The sequence below is a fragment of the Sinocyclocheilus anshuiensis genome, unplaced genomic scaffold (genome assembly GCF_001515605.1).
Source record: "Sinocyclocheilus anshuiensis isolate Anshui unplaced genomic scaffold, SAMN03320099.WGS_v1.1 scaffold735, whole genome shotgun sequence".
NCBI lineage: Eukaryota > Metazoa > Chordata > Actinopteri > Cypriniformes > Cyprinidae > Sinocyclocheilus > Sinocyclocheilus anshuiensis.
In genome coordinates this window covers 1,854,551-1,877,437 of record NW_015548245.1, presented here as the reverse complement: position 1 = coordinate 1,877,437, position 22,887 = coordinate 1,854,551, and the positions used below count along the sequence as shown (strand labels likewise).

The 22,887-nt window shown below is 34.4% G+C and overlaps 1 protein-coding gene across 3 annotated transcripts in view; it reads right to left on the bottom strand.

The window, feature by feature from the left end:
• Positions 1–22,887, bottom strand: part of LOC107655246 (phosphatidylinositol 4-phosphate 5-kinase type-1 gamma-like) — a 27,411-nt gene that overhangs the window by 1,144 nt on the left and 3,380 nt on the right. The window contains exons 2-19 of one of the 3 annotated variants that reach the window (XR_001630410.1): positions 14,966–14,997; positions 14,769–14,855; positions 13,871–14,001; positions 13,677–13,794; positions 13,422–13,574; positions 9,928–10,227; positions 9,644–9,849; positions 8,395–8,478; positions 8,226–8,274; positions 7,207–7,291; positions 5,982–6,143; positions 5,753–5,894; positions 5,640–5,669; positions 5,309–5,413; positions 3,726–3,882; positions 2,102–2,158; positions 460–549; positions 263–341 (exon numbers count right to left, since the gene is read on the bottom strand). Coding sequence is in view for 1 of the 3 variants with exons in the window: in XM_016442695.1 (XP_016298181.1) it covers positions 339–341; positions 460–549; positions 2,102–2,158; positions 3,726–3,882; positions 5,309–5,413; positions 5,640–5,669; positions 5,753–5,894; positions 5,982–6,143; positions 7,207–7,291; positions 8,226–8,274; positions 8,395–8,478; positions 9,644–9,849; positions 9,928–10,227; positions 13,422–13,574; positions 13,677–13,794; positions 13,871–14,001; positions 14,769–14,855; positions 14,966–14,997 (1,991 nt within the window). In the remaining 2 variants the exon portion in view is untranslated. The remainder of the gene's footprint in view (positions 1–262; positions 342–459; positions 550–2,101; positions 2,159–3,725; positions 3,883–5,308; positions 5,414–5,639; positions 5,670–5,752; positions 5,895–5,981; positions 6,144–7,206; positions 7,292–8,225; positions 8,275–8,394; positions 8,479–9,643; positions 9,850–9,927; positions 10,228–13,421; positions 13,575–13,676; positions 13,795–13,870; positions 14,002–14,768; positions 14,856–14,965; positions 14,998–22,887) is intronic. The other 2 variants (XM_016442695.1, XR_001630411.1) reach the window with 2 other exon arrangements.

Below are 22,887 nucleotides of genomic sequence, written 5' to 3'. Positions count from 1 at the left end.
AACAAAAAAACACTAATAAATACAAATACAAATAATAAAGCACAGCCCACTCTTGGGAACAGTCTTGAATCCCAGATCTCAAATCAAAACACGTTCACGGTATGTAAATTAAACAATGAATGAAAAACAAAAAAATAATTAAACAAGTATCTTCATTATTACTCATAAATATGTCTGGACATTGGTATTACTACTTGCTTGGTGTTTATGGAATGGGTGAAAGGACGATGAAAATGATGCTCAAGTTGCGAAAAAATCCGACCAATAGAGCTTCCGGACATTATGAGGACATCTGAAGAGTTCAAACCTTGTAGCTGCCCCTCTTTCCCGAGGTCTGATTACTGTTGGGACACATTAAAATGGAATTTTATGCAATTAATATGCAAGGAATAACAGACAAAGGACAGTCAACATCAAGAATCACGAACCCAAGACGACCGCGACACAGCGCGCACTTACTGTTTCACTCTCCTCTTCATCCTCTGCCAGGGTTTTAGGCCCTGAGTTGAAGTGCAGAGGAGAATATACCCAGCCTTTGTCTTCTGGAGGCTGCTTTTACACAAGCCAGACAGCAGAGGGCGCCAGAAAGGGTGGAGACACACAGAGGCAGCCAGTGGAAACATGCAGAGAGGAAGAAAGACAGAAAGACAAGAGTGAGGAATATCAGAAATGCAGTGGTAAGAAAGAGAGATTAGTAAACGATCTGCTGTGAACGTTAATAACGCTGGAAAAGTAGTAGCTCTGATTTTGATTCTGATTGACATACAATGCGAATTTATCGGAATGTATATATTTTTTAGCCACTGCTCAAAGATTAAAATCAAGATTTTATGAATTAACAAAAGCTGTAATCTGGTGAGTAAAAAAAGAGAAACTTTGAAGGGAAAGAAAAACAATCACAAACGAATAGATTTCGTAACGACAACATAAAAAAAAAACGGGACTCGCGACACAGTTTACTTACCATATAAGGTATTTCCATGTGAAACAGAATAAACAATGAAAAATATTGCATGGTGGGACTTAATTTTATCCATCAGGATTTGATTGGAAAGCAAAAAGCAAGCATTGATATAATTGGCTACTATTATTTGTCCCCGCCCATACGGCCTTCATTACATCAGCAGAGAAGAAAAGTTGTTTCAGTTGTAGAGAAAGTTGTTATATTTTGATTAGACTATAAAACATTCTTTAAAATAATATATGCTATTACTAGGAAGAGTGATTAAAAAATATTTAGTACATTTTAACGAGCGAGAAGCTTGTTAATATAACACTAGTAGCTAGTAAACTAATAATGGAGTGATTTTTTGGTAATTTTATGTCGCTTGATTGTGTGACAATGTTTCCTGTGTCTTAGAAATATTATGCAGTTGTGTATGACTCCAAGACTAGTTTTTGAAGGGGACAATAATGGAAAATTACATTACAAATACTAGCTAAACGTTTTCCAGTGTTATTTTAGAATAACTGAGATTTTTTTATCATTTTATGTTTTTAGTACATTTTTTAATTAGTTTTTTATATATATATATTTTCTTTAAAGTAATTTTAGTTAAAGTTTTAAAAATGTTTATTGTGCATTTTTGACATTTTTATTCATTTATTTATATATATCTCGATATAGTTTTTATAAAATTGTATTTTGATTTTAGTTATCCTACTACATCAAAATGAAAACGAGAAATGTTGCCTTGGAAACTAGCTGAAATTAAGTTTCGTTTTATTATATTTCACTTAACAATTATTTTATTTAAAGTAAAATTTTTTTTTAATGATTTTAGTTTAAACAACCCTGTCATTTTCACAATGTTGAAACAGCTTACTGTAATCTGAAGCTGCGACTTATACGGCTGTATATACTGAGCAGCTGCAATTATTTACCTCAAGTTTTCAAAACAATTTCACACTTGTTATGGTGGGCTCATTTGCATACATAAGTCTTAAAGGTACAGTAACAACAACAGCCTGTTTAATTCTAACAGTCAAAGGTTACAAAAACAGCTACAATAGTCTAGATATACAGCAGACTTCAGAGGCTAACTTGTTCTGATTAACTACCTCTAAAACTAGTTTCAAGTGTTTCAGTTATAAAACTTACAATGTGCCTTCTTCTGTGTGTGACGGGCTGACAAACACAGACGCTGCCATCAGAGAACTTACAAGAGACATGGACAAACAGAGATGGAAGACAAATAATGAAAGATGGCAGAATGGTAATGAAAAAGTCAAGGAGATGAAGTGCTGTTTAGCAGTCGATAAATGAAAAAATCGACAGCTCCATTAATAAGAGGAAAGAGCGAAGGTGCAGGGTGTTAATGGATGAATAATTCAAGAGGTGGCGCTTGTGCATCTCTAGGCCCCTTTTCAGCACACGACCGATTTTAAGAGCCTCAATGTGTCAAACAAATGATAATGATAGCTATTTCTCTGTTTTTCTTGGCTGTCCTCGGAGACATCCCTGTAGATGCATTGGCACGTCCATGTGTTTTGTCATTCATGGGACAGAATGTGTATATTGTACTGGTGTCATTCAAAATGAACACACAATGATCCTCAGCATTTAGAAATAAACAAAAGGACTGGAACTTCATTTCAATGGGTCTTATACTGTCATGCAGAAGATACAAATAAAGACCAGCGGAGCTCCTAACACCTCGGCACACAAACACCCACCCACGTGCCAACAGAGACCCTCTGTGAGATTCTGTCGTACAAACACATCTAGTGTTGGGAGACGTTTCCTTTAGTTACCAGTAATCCAACATTGGTCACATTAGCACTGTTTACTACTGGATGAATCTCACAGTCTAGCAAAAACATGTCATGGTTAAATTCACCCAAAAATTTAATTAGATCTTACATGAATAAAATCTAAAAGTCCTATTTTTATTACTGCTGTGACATTATTTTCATGACAGTTAAGTATGAAAGCCTTACATTTTTGAAATTTTGAAATTCTTGTAACTGTAATTAAGTAAAAAACAAAAAAGAACCAGTATAAATAAAAAATATAGCAAATACTAACATGACGTATACATACTTTACAATTTAAATAATATATTCTTGTTGCTTTTTGCATGACAGCAATAAGCATGTCAATGCGAATTTGGTGGAAAATATTCTTTAAATATTGTCATAAAAATGCAAAATGCAAAAATGCTTCTGGTTCTAAAATAGGCTTCATTTTTCTTTATGCAATATACAGTTCCTTATTTTTTCTTTTGATTTTTTTTGGAGAAACATTACCAAGTTTTTCAAGTAAAAATATATAAACATCCTTTAATCAAGATACATTTAATTCAGAATAAATCATAGAATATACCATGAATTTTAAAGTTACAGCATTGGATTGTTTTTTTAAATTTATATATATTTTAACTAGAAACATCATTAAATATTGTTATTTATGCTTTAAAAAGAAGAAAACAATTTCACAATGGGTTAAGAAAAATAAACTTGATCCAAGATTTATTCTCTTATTAAGTCTTGGTTTTCAAGTAAATTTATCATGTTTAAGAATGTTTACTTAATTTTATTGGCAAGTAAGACAAAAAAATACTGATACATTTTTTTTTTTTTGCAGTGCAGACACATCTGATTATGTTCTTTTATGTTTTGACCTTTGGTGGTTCTTACTCTTCTCTGATGCATTTTTCTATATAAAAGCCACACAACATTATTAAAAACAACATATATTTAGTTCAGAGGAGTGGAGGGCTTACAAAATAAATGTCTGTAATTGGCACATCATCATCCTCGTCCACAGAGGCACGGCTTGTACAGCCCGAGGCCTGACTGCCGCCGTCAGATTCTATCACTATCCTGGGGCTCGCCGGGACAGAGGAGGATGAGGCTTCTAGAAACGTCTCTGCAGCTTCACTAAACATGTGGAGGAGAAAAATAAAAAAATTATTTAGAGATTTTCAGGGAATAAACCATCAAACGTCACTCTGTTCTTCTCACAAAACTATTGGATGGCTTCAGAAAAGTTGGAATATAGAGTCTAGATTTTATGGACCACTTTTTTGGCACTTTTTGACAGCCCATGGTCACTATATACTTTTGTAGTATGCAGTGCTATTTTAGTATTATTTATAGACATTTATATTATTCATGAATATTTTGAATTAACTTATATTTTTATATTTTCAGTTGTCATTTTAAATTTTGCTTACATTTTAGTAAATTTGTTATGTGCCTTTGTCATTATTATTATTATTTTTTCTATACAGCTTTAAAAAACCCTTAACTGTCACCCCCCCATTTTTTAAAATAGGCATGAAAGTGCACTATCCAAACTTAAATTGTTGTAATTTATGAACACTTTGGAATACAGGCCAAAGCAGATTATTGCAAAAATTGAATTTATTCAAAAAATTAACGTATCAAAAAGTTACAGAATTTTAAATTTATTCTAAATAAAATGCACTATATTCATTTTATTTTATTTTATATATAATCAAAGATTTGACAGAGAAAAAGGACAACAAAAAAAGAGCGCCAAGTGTCCCACAGGTGGGACGGTGACAGTTAAGGGGATAATTTATTTTTATTTCAGTTTTAGTTTTTTTTGTAATTTTAGTACTTTCATTTATTTATTTCCGTTTCTCATTTGTAAGTTTTTTTTAAGTTTAAGCTTTTCATCTAATATATACATTTTATTTTATTTTATTTATTTTAGCTCAATCAATTTACAAAAACTGTAATTTTTACTAGTTTTAATTTTATTTAGTGGTACTATATTTGTATGGAAGTGTGCAGCATGAACTTTCTTCAAAATATCTTCAAAGCTTCAAAAGTCACATTGATTTGCAGTAAAATGAGGATGAATAAATAATAAATATTTTAATTACATAATAAATAAATATTATTTAAATAAAGAAGGAATAAATATATTTAACTATACATTCATGTTATATTACTATTTATTATAGAAATAATATTTTTGGGCGTACTGCCACTGGTCCTGACTAACACAAAAACATTTGGGTACTTATTGCCAGTGTGATTAAGCGCTTCCTGTTTGGTTATGTTCCTCTGTGGCAGTTGCCATAGTGTCGTTTTCCCATCACTATAAGGAGCTTCGGCAGTTGAGCTCAGCTTAATGGAGCACATTTCTAATTCCTCATTCCCACTGCTCTTGATTCAGCGACAATGCATTTGCATTTAAATCATCTTTTTTTTGACTCGCCCTTAATTTCATTACACTTCGAGACCTTCTTTTCAACATGTCCAACAATATTTGGCTTTCATAAGTAAATATTAAATATTACGTGCAAGCAGATTCTCAGTTTTGAGTGCATACCTGATCTCCGGCGATACCTGGGGAGCCACAAGGTTGGGTTCGCTGTGGTATCGTCCCTCCACTTCCACCTCCACTGTGATGGTCTGCTGGTCCTCATCCTGCATTCTACAACAACACCAGCAGAGGGCTCAACCAAACCACATGAACAACATCACTAAGGTACGAATCGTTCTTCTTCCATTAAGCCCAAGAGAGAAATAAACATTGTAAAGTCTGCTAAGGAAACAAACTTGGTCATTTCAGTCACAAAACTACCATACGGCTTCAGAAGTCTTGGAAGCAGACTACAGGATAGAAACTAGGATAGCAAATTAGTCTCTGTTTGACTTACGTTTCTTCATGGCTGGACTGGGTGTGTCTCCTGTACGGAAGAGAACAGAAAGTTTATTGTACCTGCTATGGCCGAGACGCTGAAATATTACAGATGGACAGACCGGGTGTTACCTGTAGCGCGGGTGTTCGGAGGTGTCTGATGGGGAGCGTTCTGGTATGGACAGGGAGGTGGTGGAGGAAAGCGTGGTGGCGATGGAGGCTGTAGTGGCCTCCTCGAACGAGGGAGGGGTGCAGGGAAGCACATCCGTCCGACCTGAAACGGGGTCGAATTTAAAAATGTGCCTAAAGTCATGAAGTCCACATGGCTGAGAACAAAGAATGTACTTTGTCTATTGTTTACCATCATCTTCCAGTGTGGGGAAGCTTCGGGTTCCTCTCAGGTCGTAGATGTTATCGTCTCTCACAAATGGCAGCTGGCTGGCCGACCAGGCTGCTCCGGGACCGCTGTACTTGGCCGCAGCCAGACCCCCACGACCCCTCTTTGACGGAGAGGATTTCAGTGCTGAAAGAAACAGGTTTACAAATGTACTTCAATTTTAAAACAGGTTCAATATCATAAGCACAAATTAAGTATTTCATTTCTTTCATTAGCAGGGTTAAGGTTAGGATCTTCCTGAAAACTTGTAAACACTGTGGCTTTAATTTTTCTCTAAAAATAAATATCAACTGTAGTATGATATCCACTAGATAATAACTAACTTGTCTTTTTATTTGGTGACATGATAAGTGGCATTTAAATTTTAGATGTTATTTTTAAAATACCTTTTTGGGTTGCACAATATATCAAAATTGTATCAGTTATCGGCCGATATTACAGATTTATAAAATTGATCAATACCAGATATTTACTTGTACATGCTCATTTCATCTTTTTTTATTTGGATTACCTTTTCCATTATCTAATGCTCACTTAAAGTTAATCTTTAAAGACACTAATGATTTTGTCTGTTTGACAGCTCATGTTCACTTCATGCTTTTGTTGTATGCAGTGCTATTTTAGTATTATTTCTATACTATTATAATATTCGTTAAGATTTTGAATTAGATTTCATTTTTATATTTTCAGTTTTAAATTAAGTTTAGGTAATTTTGTTGTGCTTTTGTTATTTTGTTTTTTAAAAATATTTATTTATTAAAAATCTTTTTTATATTTCTATATAGCTTTCATTATTTTTTAGTTATAGAAATTTTAGTATTTCATAATATAATTTACTAACACTGTTAAATGTAATCTTTAGCAAATCGTACAGCATAACTATCGATTGAATATCCATTTTCCTACTGTACATTAAAATGCTGTGATGCCTAAATTCATTTGTAGCATTTAATATCATTAATTTTAGTGTTAAGCGTTTTATTTGTAATTTATTTGGACCAAATACTGTAGAATTTTATCAAGAGCCATTTATCGGTTATCGGGTTTTTAAAAGAAATATTTATCGGCATCAGACAGAACTTCAATATCGGTGCATCGCTATTACTTTATCAATAATTTTTCATGCAGAACATGAAATTAATCTATGAAATTGAGCAGTATAAGTTCAACTCAGAATCAGTTCACTCACAGGAAGTCTTTCTGAATACAGTAGTGCTCATGAACCTGAAGAACCTGTCCGCATAGAAAGACGGTCTGTGAACAGACACTGTGTCCTAAAGAGTGAAAGTGAGACAGAATAAGTGAACCATCAGAATCAATCTGAAAAATTACAGTACATTCTGACTTATTCCCGTTGACAAAATGAAAAAATAACAGTTTGTTCAATACTAATAATTTCCATGCAGGCTTTAAATCAAATTCTGATTCTTAAATTAAAATGATTCTGTGGTAAAACTTCTGTGATAGAGCTTAAATAGCATTGGACCTGTCACATTTGTTTACATTACGCATGTAAATCATACAAAAACATGCATTAATTTACAATATACTGTCAACATATGCTTGACTGGAGAGCCAAAGTACAAACTAAATTCATATTTACAAATTTCTCATGACAGTTTCCAGTTTAACATACATTATTCCTGGAGACAACCAGTCAACCTTTAGGTAATATATATCTGTCACCTCCAGCTGACGTGATCAAGATACACCAGCTCTAGGTCTATAAATAACACCTAATTAGCATGCAAATGAACCGTGAGCCATTCGCAGTATGGGCAGGGTTGGAGAAATCTCCGTTATTCACTGCTGAGCCGAGAGAAAAATTAGTGTGTGTGTGTGTGTGGTACATGCATGTACGCTTCATATCCAGCAATAGCACAATTAGCACAAACTCTGAGAAAAAACGGCCCCAAATTAGTGCATTTCACAAGCATTTCCTCCAAAACCCCGTAATTGTCACTAAACCCCATTCATGCTACTGTACCGCAGCAGATCATGCTTTATTAATATGAAAATGAAGGAAGTAGGAGGAATTATAGTGGAGGTCGAAGACCACAGAGTCTGAAAACACAGCTGAATGTTGACTTGGCCAAAGCTTTTCATCCAAAGTGATGAAATGGAGCGTCTTGCAAGGGACAATGGTGTTGATGTATTTCAAAAGGTCTATTCTAGACGATAGTCAATGAAATTCAATGTATTTCTTACCCCATCATGGACTAGAGCCTTCCACGTATGCTCCAATTTCTTTATTAACCTAAACAGAAAACAAAAAAAGTAATTCCATGGTGCTTCCAAATCATACTGGCAGCAATGAATCACACACTTCATGATGTAAATAGTAAGTGACATGAGTCGGAGAGATTGACGCAAGCACCTGTAAGACTGCAAGATGTCGATTATTCCAATGTAGAGTAACAGACGCTCTCCTTTTCCATTGACTGCAGGAATACCACCCATCCTGACAGGCAAAAAATATAAGCAAATAAATAACTATGAAAGCTTTAAAAATAATAATAATAATAATAAAATAAATAAAAAGTATAAACCTTGCTAAATACTGAAATTAAACATGTAGCTATACCTTTGGGAACAAAATTGCAACAGTGCTGAAAAGTGTTTAGCAAAGTTGGCTAAATCTTAAAAAAAAAAAACTCCTTTAAGAAGAAAAATTGCTAATAAACATGAAATGGGAAAAAAAAGCAAAAAAAAAACAAAACAAAAAAAAGATAAAAAGAAAGAAAAAGAAAACACAAAACAAAAAAAAAACAAACACAACAAATATGTCTGTTCACTTCTAAAAATCTGTATTTATATAAATATTAAATAAAATCAAACAAAATAAAATAAAAATAAGATAAAAACAAAACAGAAAACAGAAAAGGAAACACAAAAGAAAACAAAAATGTCTTCACCTCTAAATTTTTTTTGTTTGTTTGTTTAGTCAACATGAATTTGTTGTTTGCAGGTTTTTACTTCTATAATGTGACACATTTCCAGATGAACCAGGATCTCTAACAGGACACTTTATTTTATTCAGATTTTATAAAGATTACAAACACAAATTCAAGGAAAAAACACGTTTTATTTATTCAGGCAAAATAAAAACAGAAACATGCTGAAAAGCATGTTAATTTTGTTTCCCAAAGTTAGCTAAATCTTAAAAAATCATTTCAGAGAAAAAAATGACTGATAAAGTCTAAATAGAATCAAATCAAATAAAAAAGTAAAGAGAATAAAAACACAAAACAAAGCAAAAATAAAAAACGTTTCTTTTCACTTCTAAAAAAGTGTTTTTTTTTTAGCTTCCATAGCATTCATTTCCAGATGAAACAGGATATCTAACAGGACAGGACTTCAATTTTATCCAGGTTTTATAAAGATTACAAACACAAATTCAGATTTTATAAAAGAAAGAAAAAAAGTATCAAAATAGTATAGAATTCCATGAATCGGTTATCAGTAATATCATGAAGAAAAATTACTAAGCTTCATCATATCGGCCAAAATTTTGTCATTGCATCCGTTACTTTATCATATTTTTTTGATGCATCTGAAAATGTGCCACATATCTGTTTAAATATCCTTTATATGTGTCAAAACGTGGACTAATTTCGGCCACTCACGTGTCCTCGGTGTCAATCTCCTCTCCACAGGCCGACGCTCCCTGTATGGACTCCATGGCAGTGGAGTAGAGTGCTTTCTGTGCCAGCGGCCTCTTTTCATCACTGTTGCCCTGAGATCCCTCCACCTGCTGCTCTTTCTCCGCCTGATCAATGTTGTGAACTCCCAGCAGCAAACTATAATCCATAATCTTAAAGCTTTCCAAGACCTAAACACCAAAAACACATCAATTTTCGTTCTGAATGGCATGTCCACTCTAGACAGCAGCACACTGTGGAGAACTTACCAAACAGTCTCTCTGTAACGTCTTGACCAGGGCATTGTACGTGTCTGTATCCAGCATGAGACCGTCTGGTATGTCCTGCATGAAATCAAGGTCTTTGAAAGTGGGCCTCGCCTTTTCCCGCTCTTTTTTAGAGGCCCGTCGCTTGTAGGTGGATCCCTTCAGGTCGTATTTGAGGTGCATGCGCACCACCCTGGGCAAAACGTTGTTCATGACCACCATCCGAATGTTCTTCCCGCCCGATTGTACGCAGTACAGCCCGAAGAACTTGGGCAATAAGGTGCGAGGATTCTGATTCAAGTTCTGCAGCAAACAAACATTTAAAAAATCAAATACGATTTAGTCAACAAAGATTCAAACGTAAGTCATCCATGCAGTGCTAAACATCAGTGGAAGATCGTGTACATTTATATTGGTTACATGCTTTGTGAAAAGTATTTATTCTTTAAAGGAATAGTTCACTCTAAAATTACATATCTGTCATCATTTATTCACCCGATATTGAAATTCTGTGTGACAAAATTTGTTGTGCCAGGTTTGACGAACTTGCAATATAAGTTTAAATATGTGAAAATACAAATGACAGGGTTTCTGAAGGTAAAGTTTGAATGTTTAAGACCCTTTTAAGACTAAGTAAAGAAAATTTTATAAATAAATTGAATTGAACACAATATGTCAACATGGTCTCTAAAAGTAAATGTCTTGTATTAACAATGCTTCAAACGTTTGAAAATAGTTTTGATTTTTGAAATTTTTTTTGCAGTGTATACAACATTTAATGCCATGACTTTATGAATTGAAGTCTTTCAGCTCTGATTTAAGACCTTTTAGGGCTTAATTTGTGGAAGGGTGAATACTTTTAAAGACCATTTTAAGACCCACAGAAACCCTGAAATGAGATATTTAGCAAAGAACAACTTTTCAGCCTTTTCCAATTAATTTATTATTCTTTAAAGAAATATTTTGCCCCAAAATTACAGTTTTGTCATTATTTATTCATTTTTATTCAAATTTTAAGTTTGAGGAACTTGCAACTCAAGTCTGAATATGTGAAAACAAAAATTAGATATTCATCAAATCATTTTTCGGCTTTTTCCTCACACAAAAATAACTTTTATGATACTTTTATTTAGCTTTTTTGACATTTTTTGAATCTTGATGGCGTCACAATATGGAAAAGTGAAGCGTGAATATTCTTTAAAACATCTCCTTTTGTGTTCTACAGAAAAAAGAAAGTCACACAGATTTGGAAAAGTATGTAGATGAATAAATGACAGCAAAATTTTTTTCAATGATCTGTTCTTAAAAATATTGCAACGCACATCTGTTTATTGTTACAAAATCCCACTAACAGTCAAAAAATGAGTTTTTATATAGCATGCAAATCACACTTTTGTTAATCCAAGTATATTAAAAGCATTTATGCATTAAATTGAAGTAAAAGTTATTTGTTTTTTCACATTCCAGATACAAAACACTCCATTTCAACACCACAAAACACCTTCCTTAAGTCAATGACATTCATTTTGCCAGCTAATGTTCCAGAGAGTAATAAAACCACCTGATTCCAATTAGTTTGGAGTTTAAATCCTATTAAAAATCACCACACAAAGGCAAAGCAATGAAGCGGATATCCAACCTAGAAAAGCTTTGTGACACGCATCACCTTCGCATAGGTGACATGTCCTACAAGATATGATCAAAGAAGAGAAACAGAATGAGGAAAAGAGCTAGACAGTAATAAAGACAGGTTTCTGTAGACCACGAACTGGCCAAGGTCAGCATTGTTGCTAAACAACAACTGATCCATCACCATTCATGGGCTAATTAGCTCCAGATGAATGGATGGAACAAGCCAAGCCAGTCACTGGTTAGACTCTGCTGACACTGAGAACCCATTTAGGCATCATCTACTGAAAAAAACTCATGTTCTCTTGGAAACCGAACACTTTTGTACTTATACTGTGGACTAAAATGGTCCACTGGAGACAGAAAGCTGGAACGAGCACGGCTTACATGCTAATTGTGTCATTTGTTTCGTTATTCGGGTAAATAGTAGACATATCGACTCAGGAGAAATTAGTTCAAAATAGCTTGTTGGGTAATCAGCAGTGTTGTTGTTTAACCAGGCGGTTGATTTGTGACAGCATGTGATAATAGGCTGGGAAGCATGTTTCTCAAAAAGTACAGAATATTAAACAGTGCACCATAAACAGTGTATTTTATCCTAGCTTAAACCTTATTGTAGCTGAAAAACGTATAAAGGTCTGCATTAGTGATATACCGATATATCGGCCAGGCTGATAAACTAATATATACATTAAATATAACGTAATTTTGTTAAGGCTACAACTTATTTTCTATCATTACAATGTATTATATCATGCAGAATACAGATACTGAAGCCAATCTACTCTCTAGATATTGTATCGGACACTGAAAGCCAATATCGGTTGACCATTAATTTCAAAAAAGGATGTAAATATAATCAAATTCTGGCTGATACCAGTAAGCCGATAATTATTTTCACGCTATGGCCAATAACCAAATTTTTTTTAAATAAAACAGTGTTAATAATTTAAACAAAAACATTTTTGCATAAAACATTTAATAAATTCTAATATCGGTCAATAACCAATATGGTACCGATATATTGTTTCTCAAAAACTAACAAAATAACAACATAACTTATGCATTTACTGCGAAATTACTGTAGCTCAGAAATGTAAATAGTAGAGGTCTGTATCAGTGATACACCAAAAAATACTGGCCATGCAGATAATCAGCCAATATTTGGCCATAAATATTAGTTCACCATTGTGTCAGTTCTGAAATGCATTAAATATAATGTAAAATAAGTGTTTCAGCAATTTTATCTATGCTACATATTTTTTTGATATAATTAAACTATTATATCATGCAGCATTTATTACCCTGCTCTCTCGATCGGTATTGGATGTTAAAACTACGCATTAGTTTCAAATAAGGATGCAACAATAATAACATTTTGTCCATTAATTATTTTAATGTTCTGGCAAACAGACGATAATTTATTGTCTGAATTAATAAAAAATAAAACACTAAATATTTGCTTAAAATGTTGCCTGATAAATTCTAATATCAGTCAAAAAACTATATGGTCCAATATACAATTTCTCAAAAAGTAACAAAATAACATAAACTGTATATTTAAAGAGAAATTTTTGTAGCTGAAAAATGTAAAAAGTCGATAAATACTCGCCTGGCATATAATCGGCTGATATTTGACCATAAATATTAGTTTATTACCATTGTGTCAGTTGTAAAATTAATTTAATATTGTCTAAAATAAGCATTTCCCTTTTATATAGGCTACATATCATTACTATATCATGCAATATATAAGTGTTGCATAATATATACACCCAGCTCAATGTCCGATATAGGCATTGGACACTGAAAACCTATAATAGTTGTCCACTAATTTGAAGTGCATCCGTCAAAGTACAGCAACTCACCATGTAATATCCAGGAAGAAGCTTCTGCAAAAACTCCGCCTCCTTGTGCATGACTGTCTTAATGATGAACTCATCGTCCTTGGTGACGTAGAAGACTGAGCCACTGGCTCCCGGATTGGACAACTCGATCAGTGGTTCGTTACAGAGCGAATACTAAAGACGAACACAAACATGAACAATGCCAATGAATTCAATGAGTCCTGAATAAATACGAGCATTTATTATAAAATCCAGCCTTTAGCTTATATTTCTCACCAAATAGTCATCCGGCCGTATCCCGAAGAGCTCTCTGAAGTAACGGAAGGCGACAGGAGCATAGGTTTTGAAACGGAAGTCTGGGAAATGATGGGCTGGTGTCAAGTTGCTCCCTTCACTGGAAGAACAAAGAAAAGATAATTTATTGCATGTGAAATTCCACATCCACCCTCAACCTCAGACAGATAGCGCACCTGGGGAAGAAAATGCTCTCCACCACATAGAAATCCTGCATGAGGACGTCCCGTTCAGGCTTGGAACTCAAGTTGCCAACCGTGTAGCCAATCCCTAGCTGAATGGCCCCCTTGAGTGCTGAAGATGTGGTCTAAAGAGAATATGGAGGATGTGTCACATTGATATGGATGATGTGAGTCACATAAGTATTAACCCTAAACCCAAAGTTTTATCTTCTGTATTTTCTGTTTTGATCTCACCTAGTGCCACGTTTCTGCTGAGCTTATTAGCAATATTGCAATTCTGGTCTATACAGATAAACCAATAAATAATTTGTATATTATTATTATATATATACAGTTATTTTCTATATATTATGCCCGATAACTGATGAATGGTCAAAATTTAAATTCAACATTATTTTGTAATGTAAAATCCAAATGTAAAAAGAGAGGAAACTGGCATGTACAACTGAATATATAATATTAACCGATATAAAATGTAAAAAAAAGCAAATATTTTAGATTTTTTCAAATAAAAAAACTGTAAGACAAAAAAAAAAACAGCTAATATCAGCTGATATGGTACCAATATATTGTCCATCCCTAGAAGTAACTAAAATAATCTAAATGGAATCAATATTGAATCTAGAAAAAGTTGTTGAAACTGATTAATTTCAGGTTAACGTTAGATTATGGCAAAGGCAATCTAAATGTAAAAAGAGAGAAAATGAGCATGTACAATTAAATATACAATATCTACCAATATAAAACATTAAAAAATTACACAAAAGAATATTAGAAGTAGAATATTGGCTGATATGGTTCCAGAATTTTATGCATCCTTAGAAGTAACTAAAATAATCGGAATGGAATCAAATCTAGAAAAAGTTGCTGAAACTGAATAGGCGCAATGCACCTTCTTATATGTGGTTTCTCCAGAAGCATCCACACCTCTGTGTCCGATCTTCTTCCCATGGGCCGGCTGGCCTGACGATGAAGGCATCTGGTGTAAAGAGTGAAAATATGAGACACCACCAAACTGCAATCCCTGCATAAACAGGTTCACTTGCAGTCTAACAATAGAGATTCTTGATATGTGTTAAAGGAACGTACCTCTGTTATGAAAGCCTTTTTCGATGTAGAATCTAGGAAAGAAAAAGAACAGTGAATATTCACAACAATATCTGAATAAAAGTATCAGATAATATCATTTGCAAAATGAAAGCACCAACAGTCAGCCCTGAAGATTTGAAACCAAATCAGATTTGGAAATATGAACAAAGCCTATGATTACTTAAGACATATTCATCTGAAATTATAACCAGACTTCTAGAGTCAACGGGTCAGATAGCATCAGCCGACTTCATTATTCAGCCTCCACTTATATTCCATCGCCGCCCCTCAAGCATCAGCAGCAGCTGTCAACAGTGACTGGGACATTTGTTGACAAAGATGGTTTGATAAAAATACACCATGTGAAGATGACGGCTGGATTCCCTTGAGCTGTGCTTCTCAACCCACAGTCGTCCCAGATGCATCCACACATGCTCCCATTCAGCCGTGTTCCTCGGTTTCCATGGAATCCCAATCAAGGTCAACAAGCTTTCCCTGAGACTGCATATGCATGTGGCATCAACAGACACATGCTGCTCTAAATAGGGCACTGGCCGCTAGACAGAGCAGCTCATAGCCATGCAGTGAGAAAACAACAGCAAAACTAAGATGACGGGCCTGCTGGAAAATCCAGCTAAAAACAGCTCCAACCCAAAAATTCACATTCTGTTTACTCACCCTCATGTCATTTCTAAACTTGTATGACTTTTGTTGGTAGAACAGAAAGAAGACATTCTGAGAAATGTGCCAGTTGCTCTTTTCCTTTACTCCAACACATCTCTCACGAGATACCAGTAGCTTGATTGGAGGTAGCTCGCCAAGACGTATTTTTCATCCAATCAGAGTGAGCTAATATAGACAGGTGTCCCACCCCCTCCAATGCAAATTAATTATGTTTTGACATACCGGCCGTGAGGTTATTTTAATTATCCCATTTCATATTTTAATTATCATTAAACCCGTATTTGATTGATATTACTGCTCAGCGTTATGCAAAGTTAGTAAGAGTCTCAAACAGGTGCAACACGCAGAGTAGGTTTCGTTTTGGTGAAAAAACATGACATAAGGCAGACTGCTGAAAGAAATTATATGAAAGAATATATAATTGAATTAATTGTATGAATGTATAATAGGGAACCGACTGTCTTCAGAAAAGTTTCGATGGCATTTGTTTTTCCTCTTCCCACCGTGTAATGCGTAATAAAGTAGTGTTTATAAGTGCAGCGCTGCTTTGTTAACAGAGGTTACCGGGAAACAGCTCTATTTCTGCTTTTACTTAAGTGCCACCTGCTGTCAGACAGTGGATTTACATTTTCATTCATTCAGCCTGCCTGCTGTTTTTGCTGAAACCAATGTGAAAATTTGACCTAAATATTTGTTGTAAATCTTAACTTGTCGATGGAAAATAGCCTCCCTTGTTATCTGAAGTGTTGAGATTTTAAGAATGCATATTAGCTAACGTAGAACTGTTTATGGAGCAGATAAAATATTATTCACCATTCTGACTCATCCTTTTCATAAAAAAAAAAAGATTTAGAGGCTGAAATGTGAGGTTTATCATTTTATACATATTATAATTTTATAAAATGTTGTACATGTTGTGCATGTTGTACATACATGCCATAATTTTTTATGTTTTTATTTAAAAGTTTATGCAATCAAAAGGTGCGTAGTGTTGCTAATTTTATTTGTTGGTTTTCGTCATAAAACATGGTGAAATGACTTCAGTGTACATTTCCATCACATTTTAATAATACCATGTATAAAAGTTTGGATTGATGAGTTATTTAAGAAATTTAAGCATTATAAAACATGGGTAGCTCACAGCCACTTTCATTTTTAAAAAGTAGCTCTCAAATTACATAAGGTTGGAGACCCCTTATCTATCTTGACCACATTAGTTTGTGATTGTGAACAAATTCTTTTGAATCAGATCTTCTAAGAATCATTTGAAATAATTCAGAAAATCTGAACGATTCATTCACAAACCAAAATGAATCAGTTCTTAGTGACTTAATGATCCAGTCGCAACGATCAGTAGTGGAGTGGAGGGGAACATCAAAACATCTGCCCTAACTTAGTTTGTGATTGTGATCAAATCATTTGGTTTGTCAAGAATCAGACCTTCAATGAATCATTTGAAATGGTTAAAAAAATGTGTTCACAAATCAGAATGAATAAGTTCCTGACTTACTGAGACAATAATCCGTTTGCAATGATTAGCAGTTACCTGGAGGGGAAAACCTTAACATCTGTCCAAAAAACATTAGTTTGTGATTGTAAACAAATCATTATTTTGAGTCAGATCTTCAATGACTAATTTCAATGGTTTAAAAAAACAGAAAGTTTCATTCACAAATCAGAATGAATCAGTCTCTGACTTACTGACTCTGATCTAGTCACTACAATTAATTATTAATTGCAGGGAAAAATCTTAACATCTGCCCTAAGGATATTAGTTTGTGATTGTGAACAAAGAATTTGTTTGAGTCAGATCTTTAATGAATCATTTGAAACCTCCCTGAATGATCTGTTCACAAATTAGACTCAATCAGTTCTTGTCTCACTGACTCAATAATACAGTTGCAATGATTACCAGTTAGCTTCCTAGAGGGGAAGATTATGAGTGAATAACAACTTTTTTTTGGAACCTGGTACCTGGTTTCCAAGCTGGTAGACCAGCTAAGATGGCATAACCAACTGTAGGCTGGTTTGCTGCTAGTCAAAGATTTTCTACAAGTTATCAGCACTAATGGCTAGCTTGGACTTGCTAATGTCCAGCTATAAATTCATTACCAGCTGGATTTTCCACCAGCAAGCAAGCCTTTTTGGTAAATTTGTTGTTGTAACGTACATGGAAAAAAGTTGGAAGCACAAAGTTAGGAAAAACATAATGGCTGCAATGTCCCAAACAAACCAGTTTTCCATTTTCACCTCTGTAATAGCACATCCACACCAACAAGCCTCATGACCAAGTTAGTTCCTGTTATTTCTGGATCCAGCCGTCAATGTGGGATCCTGAAGCTGTTTAGGCAACATTGTGGTTCTCCTTAAAAGAGATTTTTCCTAGACCTTGTTCACCAATGATAGGCTTGGCTTCAGTTCAAGCTGGAGCACAAACGTGCTGCAGGATTTCTACTCTGCTAGCCACGGTCAACCACACATCTAATAAAGAGCATTAGCAAAAATCTGCTTTTTAATTCTATTTGTACAGAAGAAATGTAATAGGGTGTCTGAGCATATGCGCTAACCACTGAGCTACATCTTTGATGCACAAAATGTATAAACTGTATCAAGGAAGTTTAAAAGTCAAGGTTCAAAATCAGATTTTGAAGGGGAATCAGTTTAAAACATCTGGTAAATTGAGTTAAACAAAGCTGATGGTAATATCATTCATAGCTAAAGCACTAGCTTAAAGTAGCCTAAATTCTCTGGGAGGTACTTAAGGCTAAACTTAAAACAACATACCATTCTTATTCTATTATGAGATGAAGTTTAACTTGCGTCAAGCCATATTGAACTTGACAAACTTCTAAAATGCAGGTTACAGCTCATAACATCTCCAGTGCTAATGAACTAACAAAACACCTCCTGAAATTGCTTTGGGTAGGTGTGATCACAGCCAGCTCAAAATGGACTTGAAATGAAGAACTTGACGACAGAACCTTCGAGGTGTCTCTTGACACCTCAAGCTAACATCCATTATATGGGACTAAATTTACCAAAGACTTAGCATATATATGCTACTTTGAGTAAAGGTGTGGTATGACTGCAAAAATCTAAATACTGGAAGTAAAACCATGACAACATATGAATGACAGCTCATAATATGACTTAAAATACATATATAATAGCAATGAGGCAATAATAATTAGTTCAAATAAAGTATCAAAAGTAAAAAATCATATGGTTTTATTTAGAGCTGCACGATAAATCGCATGCGATATTTAACGCGCTCTAATGTACATTACGCATTACAACAAAGGCCTGCAAGGGGCGCCAAGGGCCTGACGATTGTTTTTACACATTGCTGTACGATCAAATCCTTGTTTAATATTGACCAAGCACCATTTCATTCAAATGTCCAACAACAACATGCAGAGATGGAGTTTGAGACGCTCCACACAAGTAAATGATAACAGTTCCTGTGGAACTACTGTGAACAGAGCCGCTGTGTGACACACGTACTTAACCTACACTCATGTAAATAATTAAAGCACATATACTGTATTAGAACTGCATCGCATATTATTATTTAATTAAATCGTAACGTTTGTGAATTCACAATTATGCTTAATTATGATTTTTAAATGGGTTTAATATATCATGCAGCCTTGAAAAACAGACTAATAATGTGTTTTATACATTCTTGTCTGTGAAATGCGCCACTTCCGGTATTTTGCCGGACTATTATTATATAGTCGATGCGAGCAAAATGAAGTCAAGGATTTTTAAAAATCGAATAGTCGAATAAAATCGACGAATCGCGACAGCCCTACTCATAATCTGGTAAAACAGAACTGTGTAAGCAAACCAAAGGAAACAAGAGACTGTAAATCCACCAGTAAGGCACACAAAACCATTTTCAGTGCTCAGATGAAAACAAAAACTACAAAGTTCCTCTTGCGAATTGCATTCAAGTAACGAGCCATTCAACAGATTTATTCAAAGTTCATAGCTCTAATAGACAACAATCCATGGGATTGCACAATCCGCACAACTATAGTTTAAACAAGTACAAGGACATTTATTCATTGCTCATAACTTCTGGAAAACAAATAGACACTGGACATCACACTTATTTAAACGAACCGCACTAACAGAGCAATCACAAAAGAGATGTTTTAATCTAACCAAACTAAGTGTGCCAAGTGTGAACATAAGAGAGATTTGGGCCAGAAAGAAATCATCAAGCAACCATACGGAAAACCGTAGAAACCATGCAACAATGTGCTAAAAACACATTGGCTTCATAAACAATGTTTGGTTAGGATGCCTAGAACACAAATGTGTCATAGAAGGACTCTGCGTCCTCTTGTAGGAGACGCCCTACTCCCTCTGAGGTGCCGATGGGATTGAGTGACTCCCAGAACCCTGGTCTTGTCTGCGGGCTGGCCTGTAAAAAGCTCCGTCCTCTGCAGGGCATAAGCAAGGGGGGCAAGGAATACAGAGAGACACCATTATGCAATTCTTGCTTGTTTTCCATTTCCCACCAGAGCTTGAAAACTCCCAGCAGTCTGAGCTATTAGAATAACACGAGTTGAGGAAATAGATGGAGTGTGCAGACAGACCTGCCCTGTTTTGCAAAGTGATATCGGCGAGCACAACACTATTACGGCTTTGAGTATCGCCTAGGTTTTGATTATATATGCATCTCACGGGATGTTATTTGTATAAACCAAAAAAGCCATGTCTGGATTTCACAGATGCTTTAATTGTGTACATTTACTACCACCATCACATGACGATAATGAAGTGGGTGCTTTAGACGGTCCATTTAGCGGTAATAGCCTCAAAATTGATTTATAATTAATTTACAATAAAGATATTTTCCTATCTTGGCCTTTATCGGTTCAGTGCTGTTCTTAATGAGCCGAGCGAGACGGCAACTGAACAGAATAGCAACAGATATTTATCAGTCAGACGGTGCGAAATGAGAGCAATAACTGTATTACCATGTGAAAAAAAGTATTATTATTACTCATATTTAAAGCTTTGAACAAATCTCTAACTGTAAGTTTAAAACTCTAATGTATCTACCTTTTTATTTTTAACGTCAGAGCTTTAACTTGAATGTGCGAGGCTTCTGATGTCAGTCGCTTCCAGTTAATTTAGCTGTAAAAAACTGTCTATTATGCCACTTGGTGCTGGAAACTGGTATTTGTTATTATATTATTTTAATTTATTATCATAATCATAAACAGTGATTGGTAGCACATATTGTTTACTGCACTATGAATCATTTGTTCACAAATCAGACTAAATCAGTTCTTGACTCACTCACTCATCTGGTCGCAACGATTGTCAGCTAAACTGGAATTTGTTATCATATTTTAATTTATTATCAGAATCATACACACCATGGTAGTGCAAATAATTTTACTAATCTGAAGTCACGCACATTCACAAGAAATTGCATACTAAATAAAGAGGACTCAACTTTTCTAAACATTCAAACATACAATTTTCGCAACAATAAAACAACATAAAGTAAACAAATAAATTACAAATTCTAACAATGAAGGAAGAATCCAAGCCATCCATGTATTTATGCGAATTTTGGGATACTGCAAATTATAAAACTGGATGGAAACACTACGATGCCAACTAATACGCAACAAAATTCCAAAACAAGCTAATCTTGTTTGAGGTCAATTTTGAGGTAAGAAGACATGAACATAAACTACGTCAGAAATAAATTTACTTGCATGTGACTGAATAACTGAATGAAAAAGTGCTTTATTCATAAATTGCTCTACGATGTTCCAATTTGTTTACATAAATTAAATTCGCAACTTGCGAAAATATTTATGTCGCCCTAGTTACCACCCAAAACATCCCTAGCAACTACACAGTAACATCCTAGCAATGTGACGTGAGTTTTGCACATGGATGCATAATATATCGCTATTTTATCGATTGTCAGCTGATAATAGATTTTTTTTTTATGTATTAGTATGTTAATTTAGAATTTTCAACTGTGCATTAATTCCTCTATTTTGACATTTAGATTACCTTTGCCAACATCTAACACTCACTCACACAGTTAATCTTTAAAAACACTAATAATTTTATAAAAGCGCAAATTTTTTGTTCTGTTCTGTTGACATTTGCGTCATGTTCGGACATAAACACTGCTAAAGAACTCTTTTAAACCTGTGACTAGGGCTGGGCGATATAGCTAAAAAAATTATCAACGATATAATGTTTCATAACGTTCGGTATCGATAATTATTGACATTTTTTATAATCTTTTTTAAAACAAAGAGCAATAGAATTAAAAAAAAAATTTAACTACTGTATTTTTAAATGAACCCAATTTATTGTGCTTGTCGGCTTCTGCAGTAAAACGTGAACTCGAGTTGCCTTGAAAGTGGACAAAACGGCTTTTTTGACAAAACGTGTTTAGGGTTCAGACTAGGGCTGGGTGATATAGCTAAAAAATTTATCAACGATATAATGTTTCATATCGTTCGGTATCGATAATTATTGACATTTTTTATAATCTTTTTTAAAACAAAGAGCAATAGAATTTTAAAAAAAATGTAACTACTGTATTTTTAAATGAACCCAATTTATTGAGACAAACAACAAATATTTGTTGTTTTAACAATCAAACACAAAATAAAATTCTAATGTTTTATATGCAGATTAAATAGGTCTTAAGGAAAATTTTGTCTTGTCTACCGAGGCCACAGGAGGGCGCAATGAGCAAAATATGAGCAATGTGAATTACGTCTAAATTAACTCATAAAAATCAAATATAATTTCGTAAATTGCATAAACAATTATGAACAAAACAGCATCATGTATTTATGCATTACTTAATCCAAGGAACCGAAGCGCCCATCACACAGATTGCCTTTAAAAACATATGAGACGCAGTGAAAAGGAATAAACCTTCACAAATTCATGACGTGTTTTCTAAACGTTTAAACTGTTTTAACATTGCATAGCTTTCTAAGCATCTCTTGTGTGAGACGCGAGTGCAGCAGTCATATTTGTCCGTCTAAAAAATGCACTGAATATGCGTTCTGTGTGAATGGCTTGGTTTCGGTTTTAACCTAATTATTAAGATCTTCTCCGCATTGAGCTTCTATATTTCTCTAATATTTTGAAGGCATAACACAGCAGCGGTGCGTCTCGTGGGCTATACTAACAAAACATTCAAATGCAACAACGTCATTTACATCATCATAACC